General features: G+C 42.9%; 1 protein-coding gene across 1 annotated transcript; it reads left to right on the top strand.

Moving 5' to 3' along the window:
- Nucleotides 1-12,155: 12,155 nt before the first annotated feature.
- On the top strand, nucleotides 12,156-15,523 carry LOC140367651 (E3 ubiquitin-protein ligase TRIM39-like). The gene is made up of 2 exons (XM_072454208.1): nucleotides 12,156-12,351; nucleotides 14,285-15,523. The coding sequence occupies exons 1-2, from the start codon at nucleotides 12,293-12,295 to the stop codon at nucleotides 15,429-15,431; spliced, it is 1,206 nt and encodes a 401-aa protein (XP_072310309.1). The 5' UTR covers nucleotides 12,156-12,292; the 3' UTR covers nucleotides 15,432-15,523.
- Nucleotides 15,524-19,598: the final 4,075 nt, after the last annotated feature.

The raw sequence follows: 19,598 nt of genomic DNA, 5'->3' as shown, positions 1-19,598 counted from the left end.
AGCAGAAATAACACAGAGGAGATGTAAACTTGTGATGTTAGTTACGAGCCGGGTCCGGGTCAAACTGTGTGCGAAGTGTAACATCAGCTGAACAAGTAGCAGAAGGTGCAGAACCTCACAACACCTCGTCTTTGTGCAACAATCGCCCAAATATGACTCACGTAAGAGAAACTGTCGTAACATTATTTGACTTGAAGCGAAGGTCGTTTGAAGGACAAAACAATTTCATGCTCAAAATCTGATATAAATGTCCCTCCCGCCGAGGACACAATGGATGGATATTTCTGGAACATTCTTTTGGCCCCCGGGAAGAAAAGCTTCACATGACGTTAAAGCGCTGGACGGACATCATAACTGACACTGACACAGGCGCCATGGCAACAAGAACCGCCGGACTCCACCTGAAAATAGACAAATTCAACAAACAATAGACAACAATGACTTTTTGCCATAAGAAGCGTTGACACTTCTTTCCTTTGGACGCTCCCTCGTCACCTGCTCATTCTACAAGTTCTCTATGGTCCCGCCCAGCTCCGCCCCTTTTTTGTTTTCCTTTGTTTTTGTTTTTTTTTCATTTATTTTCCTTTTTCTTTTATTTATTTTCTTCTTTTTTTCCTTTCCCCTTTTTTCTCTTTTATTTATTTATTTTCTTCTTTTTTTCCCTTTCTTCCCCTTTTTTCTTCTTTTTTCCTCCTTTTTTTCTCCTTTTTTTCCTCATTTCCCCCCTCATTTTTCCATCTTTTTTTCTCCTTTTTTCTTCTTTTTTTGTCTCTTTTTTCTCCCTTTTTCCTCCTTTTTCTCCCTTTTCTTCCTTTTCTTAGTTTTCTCATATATTTTCCTTTACTTAGGTCAGTTTGTTTTATGTACATTTTTGTTGCTGTATGTTTAAAAAGAAAACACGGAAAAACCCCACAAACTTCCAAATCACTTCACACCTCGACACGTCTTCTGTCACGAGCAGATTTACTCAAGAGAAAGAAAAACACTTTTACTCAAATAAAACACTGTAACTTCAATAAAAACACGACTCAAAGAATCAGAGCCTCTCCCGGCCTCAGCCTTTACCCGGGGGCCCACCTATGGCCCCCTTTTCTATAAACGAGGGGAACATATTTACCTCCTCAAATGATAGAATTATACGCTCCTCGTTCCCCAAAGGTTGTGCAAAAATGTGTCGTTTTACAGCATAAAATATAACAGCGTTTGACCCAAACCAAACCCCACTTTAACCTGGGCCCACTTTAACCTGGGCCCACTCCCACTTTAACCTGGGCCCACTTTAACCTGGGCCCACTCCCACTTTAACCTGGGCCCACTTTAACCTGGGCCCACTTTAACCTGGGCCCGCTTTAACCTGGGCCCGCTTTAACCTGGGCCCACTTTAACCTGGGCCCGCTTTAACCTGGGCCCACTTTAACCTGGGCCCGCTTTAACCTGGGCCCGCTTTAACCTGGGCTCCCTTTAACCTGGGCCCACTCCCACTTTAACCTGGGCCCACTTTAACCTGGGCCCGCTTTAACCTGGGCCCCCTTTAACCTGGGCCCGCTTTAATCTGGGCCCGCTTTAACCTGGGCCCGCTTTAACCTGGGCCCGCTTTAACCTGGGCCCGCTTTAACCTGGGCCCACTTTAACCTGGGCCCACTTTAACCTGGGCCCGCTTTAACCTGGGTCCGCTTTAACCTGGGCCCGCTTTAACCTGGGCCCGCTTTAACCTGGGCCCCCTTTTAATTTGGGCTCACTTTAACCTGGGCCCCCTTGAACCTGGGCCCACTTTACCTGACTGCAGCGGCTCATCTGATCCTGTTCCCTTTGGTCTTTGGGGGCTTACGTCACGCGGCCCACAGCGTGACCCTGTTCTATGGACGGCGTGCGGCTAATTCCTGCGTGAAAGGAGCGGCTAATGCAGCGTTTTCTATTGTGCTAAAGCGCTGAGCTAGCTCCCGCCGCTAACCTCGCTAACCTCGCTAACCTCGCTGCACAGAACACGCGGGACGTCACAAAGGAGGTGGAGGTGTAACGACTCCCCTGGTGGTCACAAAGAGGATGAACCACTGAAAGTAAAGACATAAAGTCACGGGGCAAATGGTTTTGTTCTGAAGGATTTAGTGACGACTTTTCCCAATGAAACGATTTATTCTCAGTTGAAAAGATTGAAATGTAAAGACAAAAACTGGGCAGAAAATGAGCTGAACCTTAGAGCTGGACCTTAGAGCTGGACCTTAGAGTGGGACCTAAGAGCCGGACCTTAGAAATGAACCTTAGAAATGAACCTTAGAAATGACCTTTTGAGCTGGACCTTAGAGCTGAGCCTTAGAGTTGAACCCTAGAGCTGGACCTTAGAGCTGGACCTTAGAGCTGAGCCTTAGAGCTGAACCTTAGAGCTGAGCCTTAGAGCTGGACCTTAGAGCTGGACCTTAGAGCTGAGCCTTAGAGCTGGACCTTAGAGCTGGACCTTAGAGCTGGACCTTAGAGCTGGACCTTAGAGCTGAACCTTAGAGCTGAACCTTAGAGCTGGTAGCTGGCAATGTAGTAGTACTATGTAGTACTACTAAATAATATATTATTACTAAATAGTAGTACTACTACTTAGTAGTATGTAGTACTACTAAATAGTAGTACTACTACACAGTACTATAGTAATAAATAGTAGTACTATGTAGTACTACTAATGTACTACATAGAACTACTACATAGTACTGCTATTTAGTAGTACTCATAGTACTACTAAATAGTAGTACTACTAAATAGTAGTAGTTCTATGTAGTAGTAGTACTACTACATAGTACTACTACATACATTTAAAGTACACATAGCAGATATTTTAAAGGACACAAATCAGTCACTTTAAAGGACCCATAACAGTAGTACTACTACATAGTACTATAGTAGTACTACTACATAGTACTATAGTACTATGTAGTAGTACTATGTACTAGTACTATGTAGTAGTCTAACTGTAGTTGTTCATAATGAATACATAGTTAATGTCATGGTCACGTCTGGTCTGTGATGTTTAGTCTTGTCTTGTTTTATTCACAGTGTTTCTGTCTCTGCTCCTCTTAGTTTCCTCCTCCCTTCTTGTTCTCCTCTCTGGTTACCGCCCCCTTGTCTCTCTGGTTACCGCCCCCTTGTCTCTCTGGTTACCGCCCCCTTGCCTCTCTGGTTACCGCCCCCTTGTCTCTCTGGTTACCTCCCCCTTGCCTCTCTGGTTACCGCCCCCTTGTCTCTCTGGTTACCGCCCCCTTGTCTCTCTGGTTACCGCCCCCTTGCCTCTCTGGTTACCGCCCCCTTGTCTCTCTGGTTACCGCCCCCTTGTCTCTCTGGTTACCGCCCCCTTGTCTCTCTGCTCATCACAGGCTCTTCACACCTGTGCGTGGGTTCACAGCTGTATCTGCTTGTTAATCACTGGGTGTGGTATTTCAGGTGTTTGTTTCCTCTGTTCAGTGCGAGATTGTCTGCATTGCCCTGTTCTTCCTCAGCGTTTGAGCGTTCTGATAGTTTGATCCCTGTTCTGACTATGACTCTGACTCCGCCTCCTAGTGATCCTGTTTGCCGTCATCGACCTTCAACCGTCCTGAGAGTTCCTTCCTCCTCTGACCTCTGAACTTGCTGTTTGACCTGTGCACCGAACCTGGAACAGATTTATGACTCAGACTCTCGCCTGCTCTCTGACACTGCTGTGTGCTGGATCTGACACTGCTGTGTGCTGGATCTGACCACACCTGCTGGATCTGACCACACCTGCTGGATCTGACCACACCTGCTGGATCTGACCACACCTGCTGGATCTGACCACACCTGCTGGATCTGACCACACCTGGAAGGACATTGTATTTTCTGTTTTATTCTATTAAAGGCTCCGTTCTGCCGTTCGCGACAGTTAAAGCAGTATTTATGACTTATGACATGATGGTTTTGAGATTTGACAGAAATGATTAAACATGGACATTTAAGTGTGTAGCCCCGCCCCTTTTCACATGGTACTTATCACAACGTTTTCAACATTTTAACTCTTTAGTCGCAATTACAACTTTTAAGGAAAGTCAAAAGATTTCACACGTTTGTTTAATAAATGTATTTTTCCACCACAATTTCTGATAATTATTGATGTTTCTTTGTCTGACCCTCCGGGCCAGCGGGGGCGCTGTGGAGCTCAACCTCTCCTCTTCTAATGCTGACTTTTGTCAAAGTTTGTGAATGCGGCGCGTTAAGAGTTGAACTCAAGTCCAGAGGAGGAGGAGCCAAGTCTGTGTTTCCACCAAAACGAAACCTGTTCTTTCCCTCACGACTCGACACGACCGTCAGTGAGTTTGTCTATTATTATCTATTATTATCTTCTATTATTTATATTGTCTTTAGGTTGAATTCAATGTAAAATACTTTGATCTTAAATCTTGAGTGTAGACCTAGTGTAGACCTGGTTTAGTCCTGGTTTAGTCCTGGTTTATTCCTGGTGTAGACCTGGTTTAGACCTGGTTTAGACCTGGTTTGGACCTGATTTAGTCCTGGTTTAGTCCTGATTTAGACTGTGTTTAGACCTGGTTTAGACCTGGTTTAGTCCTGTTTTAGTCCTGGTTTAGACCTAGTGTAGACCTGGTTTAGTCCTGGTTTAGTCCTGGTTTAGTCCTGGTTTAGTCCTGGTTTAGTCCTGGTTTAGACCTGATTTAAACCTGGTTTAGTCCTGGTTTGGACTGTGTTTAGACCTGGTTTTGTCCTGGTTTAGACCTGGTTTAGTCCTGTTTTAGTCCTGGTTAAGACTGTGTTTAGACCTGGTTTAGTCCGGGTTTAGTCCTGGTTTAGTCCTGGTTTAGTCCTGGTTTAGACCTGGTTTAGACCTGGTTTAGACCTGGTTTAGTCCTGGTTTATTCCTGGTTTATTCCTGGTGTAGACCTGGTTTAGACCTGGTTTAGACCTGATTTAGTCCTGGTTAAGTCCTGATTTAGACTGTGTTTAGACCTGGTTTAGTCCTGGTTTAGTCCTGGTTTAGTCCTGGTTTAGTCCTGGTTTAGACCTGGTTTAGACCTGGTTTAGACCTGGTTTAGTCCTGGTTTATTCCTGGTTTATTCCTGGTTTAGACCTGGTTTAGACCTGGTTTAGTCCTGGTTTAGTCCTGGTTTAGTCCTGGTTTAGACCTGGTTTAGACCTGGTTTAGTCCTGGTTTAGTCCTGGTTTATTCCTGGTTTATTCCTGGTGTAGACCTGGTTTAGACCTGGTTTAGACCTGATTTAGTCCTGGTTAAGACCTGGTTTAGACTGTGTTTAGACCTGGTTTATACCTGGTTTAGTTCGTGTTTAGACCTGGTTTAGACCTGGTTTAGACCTGGTTTAGACCTGGTTTAGTCCTGGTTTAGTCCTGGTTTAGTCCTGGTTTAGTCCTGGTTTAGTCCTGGTTTAGTCCTGGTTTAGACCTGGTTTAGACCTGATTTAGACCTGGTTTAGACTGTGTTTAGACCTGGTTTAGTCCTGGTTTAGTCCTGGTTTAGTCCTGATTTAGACTTGCTTTAGACTTGGTTTAGTCCTGGTTTAGTCCTGGTTTAGTCCTGGTTTAGACTTGCTTTAGACTTGGTTTAGTCCTGGTTTAGACCTGGTTTAGACTCTGTTCAGTCCTGGTTTAGTCCTGGTTTAGTCCTGGTTTAGACTGTGTTTAGTCCTGGTTCAGTCCTGGTTTAGTTCTGATTTAGTTCTGGTTTAGACTTGCTTTAGTCCTGGTTTAGTCCTGGTTTAGACCTGGTTTAGACCTGGTTTAGACCTGGTTTAGACCTGGTTTAGTCCTGGTTTAGTCCTGGTTTAGTCCTAGTTTTGTCCTAGTTTTGTCCTGGTTTAGACCTGGTTTAGACCTGGTTTAGACCTGGTTTAGACCTGGTTTAGACCTGGTTTAGACCTGGTTTAGACCTGGTTTAGTCCTGGTTTAGTCCTGGTTTAGACCTGGTTTAGACCTGGTTTAGACCTGGTTTAGACCTGGTTTAGTCCTGGTTTAGTCCTGGTTTAGACTTGGTTTAGACCTGGTTTAGTCCTGGTTTAGACTTGGTTTAGACCTGGTTTAGTCCTGGTTTAGACCTGGTTTAGATCTGGTTTAGTCCTGGTTTAGTCCTGGTTTAGTCCTGGTTTAGTCCTGGTTTAGACCTGGTTTAGACCTGGTTTAGTCCTGGTTTAGTCCTGGTTTAGACCTGGTTTAGACCTGGTTTAGACCTGGTTTAGTCCTGGTTTAGTCCTGGTTTAGTCCTGGTTTAGTCCTGGTTTAGTCCTGGTTTAGACCTGGTTTAGACCTGGTTTAGACCTGGTTTAGACCTGGTTTAGTCCTGGTTTAGTCCTGGTTTAGACCTGGTTTAGTCCTGTTTTAGTCCTGGTTTAGACCTAGTGTAGACCTGGTTTAGTCCTGGTTTAGTCCTGGTTTAGTCCTGGTTTATTCCTGGTGTAGACCTGGTTTAGTCCTGGTTTAGTCCTGGTTTAGTCCTGGTTTAGTCCTGGTTTAGTCCTGGTTTAGACCTGATTTAAACCTGGTTTAGTCCTGGTTTGGACTGTGTTTAGACCTGGTTTTGTCCTGGTTTAGACCTGGTTTAGTCCTGTTTTAGTCCTGGTTAAGACTGTGTTTAGACCTGGTTTAGTCCGGGTTTAGTCCTGGTTTAGTCCTGGTTTAGTCCTGGTTTAGACCTGGTTTAGACCTGGTTTAGACCTGGTTTAGTCCTGGTTTATTCCTGGTTTATTCCTGGTGTAGACCTGGTTTAGACCTGGTTTAGACCTGATTTAGTCCTGGTTAAGTCCTGATTTAGACTGTGTTTAGACCTGGTTTAGTCCTGGTTTAGTCCTGGTTTAGTCCTGGTTTAGTCCTGGTTTAGACCTGGTTTAGACCTGGTTTAGTCCTGGTTTATTCCTGGTTTATTCCTGGTTTAGACCTGGTTTAGACCTGGTTTAGTCCTGGTTTAGTCCTGGTTTAGTCCTGGTTTAGACCTGGTTTAGACCTGGTTTAGTCCTGGTTTATTCCTGGTTTATTCCTGGTGTAGACCTGGTTTAGACCTGGTTTAGACCTGATTTAGTCCTGGTTAAGTCCTGATTTAGACTGTGTTTAGACCTGGTTTAGTCCTGGTTTAGTCCTGGTTTAGACTGTGTTTAGACCTGGTTTATACCTGGTTTAGTTCGTGTTTAGACCTGGTTTAGACCTGGTTTAGACCTGGTTTAGACCTGGTTTAGTCCTGGTTTAGTCCTGGTTTAGTCCTGGTTTAGTCCTGGTTTAGTCCTGGTTTAGTCCTGGTTTAGTCCTGGTTTAGACCTGGTTTAGACCTGATTTAGACCTGGTTTAGACTGTGTTTAGACCTGGTTTAGTCCTGGTTTAGTCCTGGTTTAGTCCTGATTTAGACTTGCTTTAGACTTGGTTTAGTCCTGGTTTAGTCCTGGTTTAGTCCTGGTTTAGACTTGCTTTAGACTTGGTTTAGTCCTGGTTTAGACCTGGTTTAGACTCTGTTCAGTCCTGGTTTAGTCCTGGTTTAGTCCTGGTTTAGACTGTGTTTAGTCCTGGTTCAGTCCTGGTTTAGTTCTGATTTAGTTCTGGTTTAGACTTGCTTTAGTCCTGGTTTAGTCCTGGTTTAGACCTGGTTTAGACCTGGTTTAGACCTGGTTTAGACCTGGTTTAGTCCTGGTTTAGTCCTAGTTTTGTCCTAGTTTTGTCCTGGTTTAGACCTGGTTTAGACCTGGTTTAGACCTGGTTTAGACCTGGTTTAGACCTGGTTTAGACCTGGTTTAGTCCTGGTTTAGTCCTGGTTTAGACCTGGTTTAGACCTGGTTTAGACCTGGTTTAGACCTGGTTTAGTCCTGGTTTAGTCCTGGTTTAGTCCTGGTTTAGACTTGGTTTAGACCTGGTTTAGTCCTGGTTTAGACTTGGTTTAGACCTGGTTTAGTCCTGGTTTAGACCTGGTTTAGATCTGGTTTAGTCCTGGTTTAGTCCTGGTTTAGTCCTGGTTTAGTCCTGGTTTAGACCTGGTTTAGACCTGGTTTAGTCCTGGTTTAGTCCTGGTTTAGACCTGGTTTAGACCTGGTTTAGACCTGGTTTAGTCCTGGTTTAGTCCTGGTTTAGTCCTGGTTTAGTCCTGGTTTAGTCCTGGTTTAGACCTGGTTTAGACCTGGTTTAGTCCTGGTTTAGTCCTGGTTTAGACCTGGTTTAGTCCTGTTTTAGTCCTGGTTTAGACCTAGTGTAGACCTGGTTTAGTCCTGGTTTAGTCCTGGTTTAGTCCTGGTTTATTCCTGGTGTAGACCTGGTTTAGACCTGATTTAAACCTGGTTTAGTCCTGGTTTAGACTGTGTTTAGACCTGGTTTTGTCCTGGTTTAGACCTGGTTTAGTCCTGTTTTAGTCCTGGTTAAGACTGTGTTTAGACCTGGTTTAGTCCTGGTTTAGACCTGGTTTAGACCTGGTTTAGACCTGGTTTAGACCTGATTTAGTCCTGGTTAAGTCCTGATTTAGACTGTGTTTAGACCTGGTTTAGTCCTGGTTTAGTCCTGGTTTAGACCTAGTGTAGACCTGGTTTAGTCCTGGTTAAGACTGTGTTTAGACCTGGTTTATACCTGGTTTAGTTCGTGTTTAGACCTGGTTTAGACCTGGTTTAGACCTGGTTTAGTCCTGGTTTAGTCCTGGTTTAGTCCTGGTTTAGTCCTGGTTTAGACCTGGTTTAGACCTGATTTAGACCTGGTTTAGACTGTGTTTAGACCTGGTTTAGTCCTGGTTTAGTCCTGGTTTAGTCCTGATTTAGACCTGGTTTAGACCTGGTTTAGTCCTGGTTTAGTCCTGGTTTAGTCCTGCTTTAGTCCTGGTTTAGACCTGGTTTAGACTTGCTTTAGACTTGGTTTAGTCCTGGTTTAGTCCTGGTTTAGACTGTGTTTAGTCCTGGTTCAGTCCTGGTTTAGTTCTGATTTAGTTCTGGTTTAGACCTGGTTTAGACTGTGTTTAGACTGTGTTTAGTCTTGCTTTAGACTTGCTTTAGTCCTGGTTTAGTCCTGGTTTAGTCCTGGTTTAGTCCTGGTTTAGACTGTGTTTAGTCCTGGTTTAGTCCTGGTTTAGTCCTGGTTTAGTCCTGGTTTAGTCCTGGTTTAGACCTGGTTTAGACCTGGTTTAGACCTGGTTTAGACCTGGTTTAGTCCTGGTTTAGTCCTGGTTTAGTCCTGGTTTTGTCCTGGTTTTGTCCTGGTTTAGACCTGGTTTAGACCTGGTTTAGACCTGGTTTAGACCTGGTTTAGACCTGGTTTAGACCTGGTTTAGACCTGGTTTAGACTTGGTTTAGACTTGGTTTAGTCCTGGTTTAGTCCTGGTTTAGTCCTGGTTTAGACCTGGTTTAGACCTGGTTTAGACCTGGTTTAGTCCTGGTTTAGTCCTGGTTTAGTCCTGGTTTAGACCTGGTTTAGACCTGGTTTAGTCCTGGTTTAGTCCTGGTTTAGTCCTGGTTTAGACCTGGTTTAGTCCTGGTTTAGTCCTGGTTTAGTCCTGGTTTAGACCTGGTTTAGACCTGGTTTAGACCTGGTTTAGTCCTGGTTTAGTCCTGGTTTAGTCCTGGTTTAGACCTGGTTCAGTCCTGGTTCAGTCCTGGTTTAGACCTGGTTTAGACCTGGTTTAGTCCTGGTTTAGTCCTGGTTTAGTCCTGGTTTAGACCTGGTTCAGTCCTGGTTCAGTCCTGGTTTAGACCTGGTTTAGTCCTGGTTTAGTCCTGGTTTAGCGTGTCCGGTCCGAAGGTCGACTCAGTGTCACTTCACCCAAAATGAAACCATGTGACTATTGACGACGCGCAAAAAAGAGAGCGAGGGACGAGACAGACATCAGGCAATTTAAAGGACACATCACATATCAGATACTTTAAAGGACACACATTAGATCTTTTAAAGGACACACATCAGATACTTTAAAGGACACGTATCAGATACTTTAAAGGACACGTATCAGGTACTTTAAAGGACACGTATCAGGTACTTTAAAGGACACGTATCAGGTACTTTAAAGGACACGTATCAGGTACTTTAAAGGACACGTATCAGGTACTTTAAAGGACACGTATCAGGTACTTTAAAGGACACGTATCAGGTACTTTAAAGGACACGTATCAGGTACTTTAAAGGACACGTATCAGGTACTTTAAAGGACACGTATCAGATACTTTAAAGGACACGTATCAGGTACTTTAAAGGACACGTATCAGGTACTTTAAAGGACACGTATCAGGTACTTTAAAGGACACGTATCAGGTACTTTAAAGGACACGTATCAGGTACTTTAAAGGACACGTATCAGGTACTTTAAAGGACACGTATCAGGTACTTTAAAGGACACGTATCAGGTACTTTAAAGGACACATATCAGGTACTTTAAAGGACACGTATCAGGTACTTTAAAGGACACGTATCAGATACTTTAAAGGACACGTATCAGATAATTTAAAGGACACGTATCAGATACTTTAAAGGACACAATACTTTAAAGGACACATATCAGATAATTTAAAGGACACATATCAGACACTTTAAAGGACACATATTAGATAATTTAAAGGACACGTATCAGATACTTTAAAGGACACAATACTTTAAAGGACACACATCAGATCATTTAAAGGACACATATCAGGTACTTCAAAGGACACATCTCAGATACTTTAAAGAACACATATCAGATACTTTAAAGGACACATATCAGATATTTGAAAGAACACGTATCAGATACTTTAAAGGACACATATCAGGCACTTTGAAGGACACATATCAGATCATTTAAAGGACACATATCAGGTACTTTGAAGGACACGTATCAGATACTTTAAAGGACACGTATCAGACACTTTGAAGGACACATATCAGGTACTTTAAAGGACACATATCAGGTACATTAAAGGACACATATCAGATCATTTAAAGAACACATATCAGGCACTTTAAAGGACACGTGTCAGGCACTTTAAAGGACACGTATCAGGTCCTTTAAAGGACACATATTATTCACTTATAACCCTGTTCTCACGCTGTTCCTTGTCACAAACTCAGCTGGAGCACATTTAGCTTCATTCACAATTTGATGAATCCTGGTCAGAAAGTCCTTTTCCTCCGAGCCTGAAAAACACTCCATTCTGAATCCCCACAATAAATGACCTTTTCTCCATCTGTGACGCGGCTCTGAGAATTTAGTTTTTTACTCTAGAAATCATTCCCAGACTCGTTTCCAGTAATTTTTTACAAGCCTGTTGTAGTAGATGGCGCCAAAGCTCAGAAACAGCAGAAACCAAAATGTGACTTAGTCTAAAACGTCAGATGGCAAATTAAATGTACTCAGGAGCAGGTTTAAAGACTTATAACAACACAAATAATGCATCAGATCTGTCCTTTAAATTACTATTTAAAAAAAATAATATTTACATTAAAATTGGCGCGCAATTCAATGAATTGTGGTGAATCCCCTTTCAAAAGTGTGATTTTTTCAAACCAATTGAAAGCACTAATTTAAATATAACATTTTCTTTGTAGATATTGCGAATTATGTTTTTTTTCCCCGCAGTTAATTCAAACTTAATTTCAACGCTAACTATTGTCCCCATGATATGAATATGATATGAATATGAACTGAGGAGAAAAAGCATCTTTCCCAAACACACACTTTCAAACACAAATTTAATTACTATATTACTATATTTCTGCTCAAATCGACTGAAGTCCTGAACTTGTTTTCGTTTGCCTTCTCTCTGTGATGCCACGTTCAAACGATATTCTAACAATTCCCCAAGATTGTGCTGAAATGTGCCCGTAAAGGATTCAGTAATACAGTCTGTTGACCACAAGAGGGCAGACGTGTCCACCTCGTCTTGACTCGCATTGTTTGGACTTCATGTTTTCTGTCGTTCCAGATCAGGTTTTTAACATGGCGTCTGGTGGAATCCCGTACGAGGAGAACTTCTGCTGCTCCATCTGCCTAGACGTCTTCACGAGGCCGGTCACTTTGCCCTGTGGACACAACTTCTGCAAAACCTGCATCGCTCAACACTGGAACGTCAGCCAGACCTTCCAATGTGCCCTGTGCAAAGAGCGATTCCCCCAGAACACAGAGCTGAGGGTCAACACTGTCCTCTCAGAGATGTCCCAGCAGATGAAGACCAGAGAGGGGGAGAGAGGAGGAGAGGGGGAGAGAGGAGGAGAGGGGGAGAGAGGAGGAGAGGTTTGGTGTGATGTGTGTGAGAAAAGAGCAGAGAAATCCTGCTTGATCTGCTTGACATCGTTTTGTGGGCTCCATTTGGCTCCTCATTACAAAAGCCCAGGTTTGAGAAGGCACCAGCTGATGGAGCCAGTGAAGGACCTGGAGCAGAGGATGTGTCAGAAGCACAACCGGCCCCTGAGGTGAGAGAGGTCTGGGCCCCTGAGGTGAGAGAGGTCTGGGCCCCTGAGGTGAGAGAGGTCTGGGCCCCTGAGGTGAGAGAGGTCTGGGCCCCTGAGGTGAGAGAGGTCTGGGCCCCTGAGGTGAGAGAGGTCTGGGCCCCTGAGGTGAGAGAGGTCTGGGCCCCTGAGGTGAGAGAGGTCTGGGCCCCTGAGGTGAGAGAGGTCTGGGCCCCTGAGGTGAGAGAGGTCTGGGCCCCTGAGGTGAGAGAGGTCTGGGCCCCTGAGGTGAGAGAGGTCTGGGCCCCTGAGGTGAGAGAGGTCTGGGCCCCTGAGGTGAGAGAGGTCTGGGCCCCTGAGGTGAGAGAGGTCTGGGCCCCCGGAGATGCATGTTCTCTCTGTGTCGACATCTAAACGTCTCTGATGATAATGATGGAGAACGTCTGGAGTGGTGGGTCGAAGGTCTCACAGTGAGAAACATGAAACATGTGACCACAGTAAACACAAACATGTGACCCACAGTAAACACAAACATGTGACCACAGTAAACACAAACATGTGACCCACAGTAAACACAAACATGTGACCCACAGTAAACACAAACATGTGACCCACAGTAAACACAAACATGTGACCCGCAGTAAACACAAACATGTGACCACAGTAAACACAAACATGTGACCACAGTAAACACAAACATGTGACCCACAGTAAACACAAACATGTGACCACAGTAAACACAAACATGTGACCCACAGTAAACACAAACATGTGACCCACAGTAAACACAAACATGTGACCACAGTAAACACAAACATGTGACCCACAGTAAACACAAACATGTGACCCACAGTAAACACAAACATGTGACCCACAGTAAACACAAACATGTGACCCACAGTAAACACAAACATGTGACCACAGTAAACACAAACATGTGACCACAGTAAACACAAACATGTGACCACAGTAAACACAAACATGTGACCACAGTAAACACAAACATGTGACCCACAGTAAACACAAACATGTGACCCACAGTAAACACAAACATGTGACCACAGTAAACAAACATGTGACCACAGTAAACACAAACATGTGACCCACAGTAAACACAAACATGTGACCACAGTAAACACAAACATGTGACCACAGTAAACACAAACATGTGACCCACAGTAAACACAAACATGTGACCACAGTAAACACAAACATGTGACCCACAGTAAACACAAACATGTGACCACAGTAAACACAAACATGTGACCCACAGTAAACACAAACATGTGACCACAGTAAACACAAACATGTGACCGACAGTAAACACAAACATGTGACCGACAGTAAACACAAACATGTGACCCACAGTAAACACAAACATGTGACCACAGTAAACACAAACATGTGACCACAGTAAACACAAACATGTGACCCACAGTAAACACAAACATGTGACCCACAGTAAACACAAACATGTGACCACAGTAAACACAAACATGTGACCACAGTAAACACAAACATGTGACCACAGTAAACACAAACATGTGACCCACAGTAAACACAAACATGTGACCACAGTAAACACAAACATGTGACCACAGTAAACACAAACATGTGACCCACAGTAAACACAAACATGTGACCACAGTAAACACAAACATGTGACCACAGTAAACACAAACATGTGACCACAGTAAACACAAACATGTGACCACAGTAAACACAAACATGTGACCCACAGTAAACACAAACATGTGACCACAGTAAACACAAACATGTGACCACAGTAAACACAAACATGTGACCCACAGTAAACACAAACATGTGACCACAGTAAACAAACATGTGACCACAGTAAACACTCCTCCCTCTGCCTGAGATCAGAACCTGCAGCTGTTTTACTCTTTTACTGTTTTTCGTGCAAATGTCGTGTTGACCCTGGACGTGTTTCCCTCAGGTTCTTCTGCCATTCGGACCAAACCTGCATTTGCCAGTTTTGCTACGAGTCGGAGCACAGCCGACACGCCGTGGTCTCCATGGAGACGGAGGCAGCGGACAAGAGGCGCGAGCTCTCCAAACTGCAGGACAAACTCTGCCAGATGACGGCGGAAAGTCGAAGGACGATAGAGCGTCTCAGACGATCGGCGCTCGACGGCAAAGACAAGACGGCGGAACACACACGAGACTGCGTGCAAGCTGCTTCCAGAGTCGCCCGGAGTCTAGAGACGGGTCTTTCCCAACTTATCGATACGATTGAGCGAAAACAAGCAGAGGTAGAAAGACAAACCGATGTGTACGTGTCACAGCTCGAGGGCAAGATGTGCGAGCTCGTGAGCGCCAAGGCCGAGCTCGAGGAAAACAAGAACTCCAACGACAACTTTCAACTCTTTCTCCCAAAAACGCTGGACTTGAGCCAAGTGGAGGTCCGTGCGTTTGAGGGAGGCGTGGTCGACGAAGTGGCGAGGAAAATGGACGAGACGTTGGCGGATTTGGACAAGTTTTGGACGGGAATAGACTTAAAACGTGCACGACAATTCACAGTCGACGCCACTTTAGACGCAAAATCACTTTATCCGCGTTTAAATTTGTCGGATGACGGCCAATGGTTTGAATACGGCAGAATGGAAGTCCCAATCACCAACGACCAAGACATGATCTCCAAAAATGTAGAGGTTTTAGGTCAGAAAAGTAGCTTTTATTTTGAAGTGACAGTAGGAGACACTGAGCGATGGACTCTGGGAGGAGTTCGTGAAAAGGTTTCCCAAAAAAATGGACAGATTTTGAGACCGGAAAATGGCTACTGGATGATTCAGTCTAGACAAGACGCGTTGCTGTTTTTTAACGGGTCGACGAGTCTTCACGCGTTGACGGCGTCGGGGTCAGTGAAGCTGAGTCCAAACACCAAACCGCAGAAGATCGGCGTTTTTGTCGATTACGAAGCCGGTTTGGTGTCGTTTTACAACTCGGAGACGGCGGAAAGAATTCACTCGTTTGAGAAGTGTAAATTCAAAGGGCGAGTGCTGTCCTTTTCAGAACTACAGCCGGCGCAAGAAACGAGAAAAAAGAAAGTAAACAAACATAGGCGGGGCCTGCCCTTCCCCTAGGCCGGATAAGCGGGCGCCCCCTCTTGAATTTTTTATTTTTTTGTTTAGCGGAGTTTTTTGCGCCTCCTTCTATGTATCCAAACACTATTTTGGAATTGACAAATAAATCTAACGAAAGGAGAAAATCGAAAGCAGTGTGTTACGTATTCTAGCAAGTCACGGGTATCACCTCTGGACGGACAGAACAGGCTAGAATATCGAATGCCAACAGGGCCAAAGTTATATATTAGTGGGGGGGAGGGGGGGCACCAAATGTGCTGGGGCCGGCCCTGAACATAGGAAGATTTGTTTTACGTTGGACGACTTTTAGGAAGAGATTTTAGCAAACTTGTGGCACCAAGTTTGAGCTCGAAGAAGACAAAAGGCTGACAACTTTCTAGTCCTTAAAAATGTAAAATTGCTCAAATTATTTCAAGAACATTAGACTTAAACAAAATGGAAGTCTGTGCATTTCAGAGAGGCGGAGTCAACGAAGGAGCGAAGAAAATGGACGAAACAGTCGCGGATTTGGAGGTTTTGGATGGAAATAGGCTGAAAACGTGTCACAGTCACAGTTTAGACGCAAAAAAAGAAAAACAAACAGATGCAAAAACATTTGTCTGATGACGGCGACAGTTTGAACGTGTCCAGATGAAAGTCCAAATCGCCAACGACGGGAGAACGTTCCCGTCTCCAGAGCGACCGCCGAGCGTGTTTTCAGCGATAGAGACCTCATAAACCAGGTCCATGTGTGTGTGTTTGGAGCCAGGGCTTCGCTCTTCTGTGTCCATTTTGTATTTTACATCTTCTTCTTTTAAAACACAAGATAAACGTTGTTGATGTGATATTTGTTTGGTACCATTAAAGCCACTCTTTGTTGTTGTTTATGTACTTTAGGTAACTTCAGCACAAATAAAGGAACATTTTATCTCTTTTACTGCACTTCTCCGTCTCCTGTTTAAAGTCACTACATTAAAGGTCCCGTATAAGACTCTTTTTGTCCTCAGACCGATTCTTTTAACGGTCGAGTGCGTTTCCTCTAGAGTCTGATACGCGAGCGCCCGACGTCACCTGAACCAACCACGTGAGCGCCGCGCGTCGATAAACAGGAAACAGCTGTTGCTAACGGGCTTTACAAAATAAAGTCAGAAAAAAAGCTTTGTTTAGCTTTAACGCAAGATCAAATCAGCGGCAGGTGAGAAATAAGCTTGTTCAGTCCTCTACAGGGGGCGCTAGAGGAAAACTGCTGCACAATTATAATTATTGTCTCTGCTTTTTGCCGTCTTGTTTTTGTCAATTTTAGTTCTGTTTTTGGCACTTTTCCTCTTGTTTTTGTGTCGCTTTCAATCGTTCGGTGACAGATTCTTCAGCGTTTCTCTGCTTTTTGCCTCTTGCTTTGGCCCGAGTCTGCGTTCTCTCTGGTCCAATCATCTGGCTGTGCGGTGAAGCTCCTCCCCCCGAGCTGAAGTCCACCTGGAGCCCAAGAGCCAGAGCGCTTTGGGAGCCAGAACCTCTCAGGGGCCACTTTGGATCTCTCAAACAGGCCCAGCTGCTCTAAAGTGAACCGGTGGAAACGTGCCTCGAGATGTTTGACCTTCACTTCTTCACGTGGTTCGCGGCGTCGCAGAGCCAGAGGTCGGCGTCACGGAGGCAGAGGTCAGAGGTCAGCGTCTGGTGCAGAGGATGAAGCACAACGTCCTTCACACGTTCTCCTGACCAAGGCCAAGCTCTGTGCAACACTGACCTCTGGTGGCGGGTTTGGAAACGTACGTGACCCGAGTTTAGGCCAGATTTACTGGTTACCAGGTTTACACACGAGTCCAGCGGAGGAAGAAGTAAAAGTACAGATACATATATATATACTCAAGTAAAAGTATCACATACAAAATCGACTTAAGTAAAAGAAGAACCACTTTGATCAGGTTCTTGTAAATATGAATAATAAATACTGCATTTAACACATGATTTAAGAGTGTCCATAAAACACCAGTTCAGCCTAAAACCATTAAGATACTTTCTACTTTTCAGTCCAATTGAATAATGTGGTGCAGTAGAAAGTACAAATACCTGCTCAGATGTAGTGAAGTAAAAGTATCCGCTCTAAAATGAAGTACAAAAACCAAAAAAGGTACTGAAACTTTATACCGCTGATAAAGCTTAAAAAAAACAGAAATTAAAAAACAGATTCAGATGCAAAAAATTTGAAATTAGCATAACAAATCTACTTAAGTATAAGTATCGATGTACTTTACTGCAGTTACTTTCCAACACTGGGACGTTTCAGCTTCAACACTTTGAGATTCTTGACGGGAAAATGGACAAATCTGATCGACTTTGGACAAAATGGGACTTTGTTTTTGTTGTTTTATGTTTTAAAATATTGAAAAATTAAAAAATGTAATTAAAAGAAGTATTTGTACTTGTATTGGTTTGGGAAAAGTACTATTGGAGACATGGCTTACATAATATTTTAAAATCTAAATGAAAAACTCCTTTTTAATATTGCTTATGATTAACTTATAGCAATAATACATAAATAATAAAATTAAATCACTATAATAATAAAAAAATAAAAATAAATAAAAATAAATCACAATAAATAAAAATAATAAAATAATACAAAAAAATAAAGAAAAATCACAATAATAAAAATAAATAATACAATAATACAAATACAATAATAATAGATAGATAAAAACAATTAAAAAAATAAAATACATAAAAATAATAACATATAATTCCTAATAAATTCAACATAACAAAACATGAGGATAAAAACAATAGTTAAGTGAATATATTTGTATATAAGTATAGAGTTTAAAAAGTACCACGACCACAAAGGATTTGGTTATTTTTATTGTTAAGTTACATGTGCCCAAAATCTTCACTGAGATTTACATCGAGTTATTGGTCTCAACATTGTGAATAAAACCATTTAAAATCCAAAAACCCGACAGTGGCTCTAGCGCTAAAACAAAACCAAAACGTAAAGAAAAACATAGAAAAGACGAATAAATTCTTTTACAAACACAAAAATATCGACATGAACAACGGACAATTTCACGGTGGAATTTGTGAAAAGTTGAACGAAGTGTTTTATTTTATGGCGACGATTGAAGTTCGGAGGCGACAAGCGAAAAAGCAAAACGTTTTTATGAGTTTTTATGGCACGTCCCATCGAAAAACAAGCTCACGTCGGCCTAAAGAGCCAGAGGTTTAAGTGAAAAAAGAGTTAAAAAAAACACCTAAATATCAGAAGTAATGAACCAATTAGAGATAAAAATTCTGATTAAAAATGTAAAAAGTAAACAAATAATGTACATTTTCAAGTGCAAGTTACAATCCGTTTACATTTTTGAATGAGTGTAATTAATTATATAACTAAAGCTAATCATTTTCACCGGTTTCGTCCTCGTTTGGATAAAGTTTCACCTCCGACGGGTCAAATAGTGATAGTCCTGGTGTTCTTTTGGCTTTAGTGCGTCTCTACTGCCCCCTGCTGTCGATGACGCTGCTGTTGAGCCTCTGCAGTTACAAACGCAGCGTTGTGCTAATGTTGCTAACGGCTACACGGAGCTAATGTCGATTCATAACTCACAGATGTAATAACTCTGGCCGGGTCGATAAATGAACGTAATTAGATCCATATTTTGTTTGATTTGAGCTTCTTGAGTTTTATTGTTTGATTTGAGTCGTTACAGTGTAATTATCACTACATTATTGGCCATTATTATTAAGTATTGGTTGCTATATGCGTGTTATAAAAATAAAAAAGTTATTAAAGTATAGCCGTTAGCATTAGCCGTTAGCATTAGCCTGCAAAAAATGCGTAAAAAGTTAGGAATAATCATAATTTAGGACAAAACCGTGTGTAAACCTTTTGGTGTTTTATCTTCAAAACGACAAATTAAATCAAAATTATTTAAAGGTTCTGCTGTTTTTATAATTCTGACTTAGTTTAACAGTGTAGAACCTGTGGTGAATATTTATCACAGTTTTACTTCCGATAAGTGGCAGTTTGTGAAGAAATTTAGAGGAGTTTAAAATGACAGGAAGTGGAGCTGACTCCCTCTGTGATGTCATCAGTGTGCGACACAGAGACAGTTTAAACCATGGTTGGTGTTTTATGGTCTTATTGTGTGTCAGATCAGAACTGTTGTCGTTCACGTGGCGTTTGGCTCTTGTTTA

Source organism: Eucyclogobius newberryi, unplaced genomic scaffold, assembly GCF_026437365.1.
Source record: "Eucyclogobius newberryi isolate DKJ021-1_F unplaced genomic scaffold, fEucNew1.0.hap1 SCAF_2, whole genome shotgun sequence".
Classification (NCBI taxonomy): Eukaryota; Metazoa; Chordata; class Actinopteri; order Gobiiformes; family Gobiidae; genus Eucyclogobius; species Eucyclogobius newberryi.
This window is presented reverse-complemented; position numbering and strand designations above follow the sequence as displayed.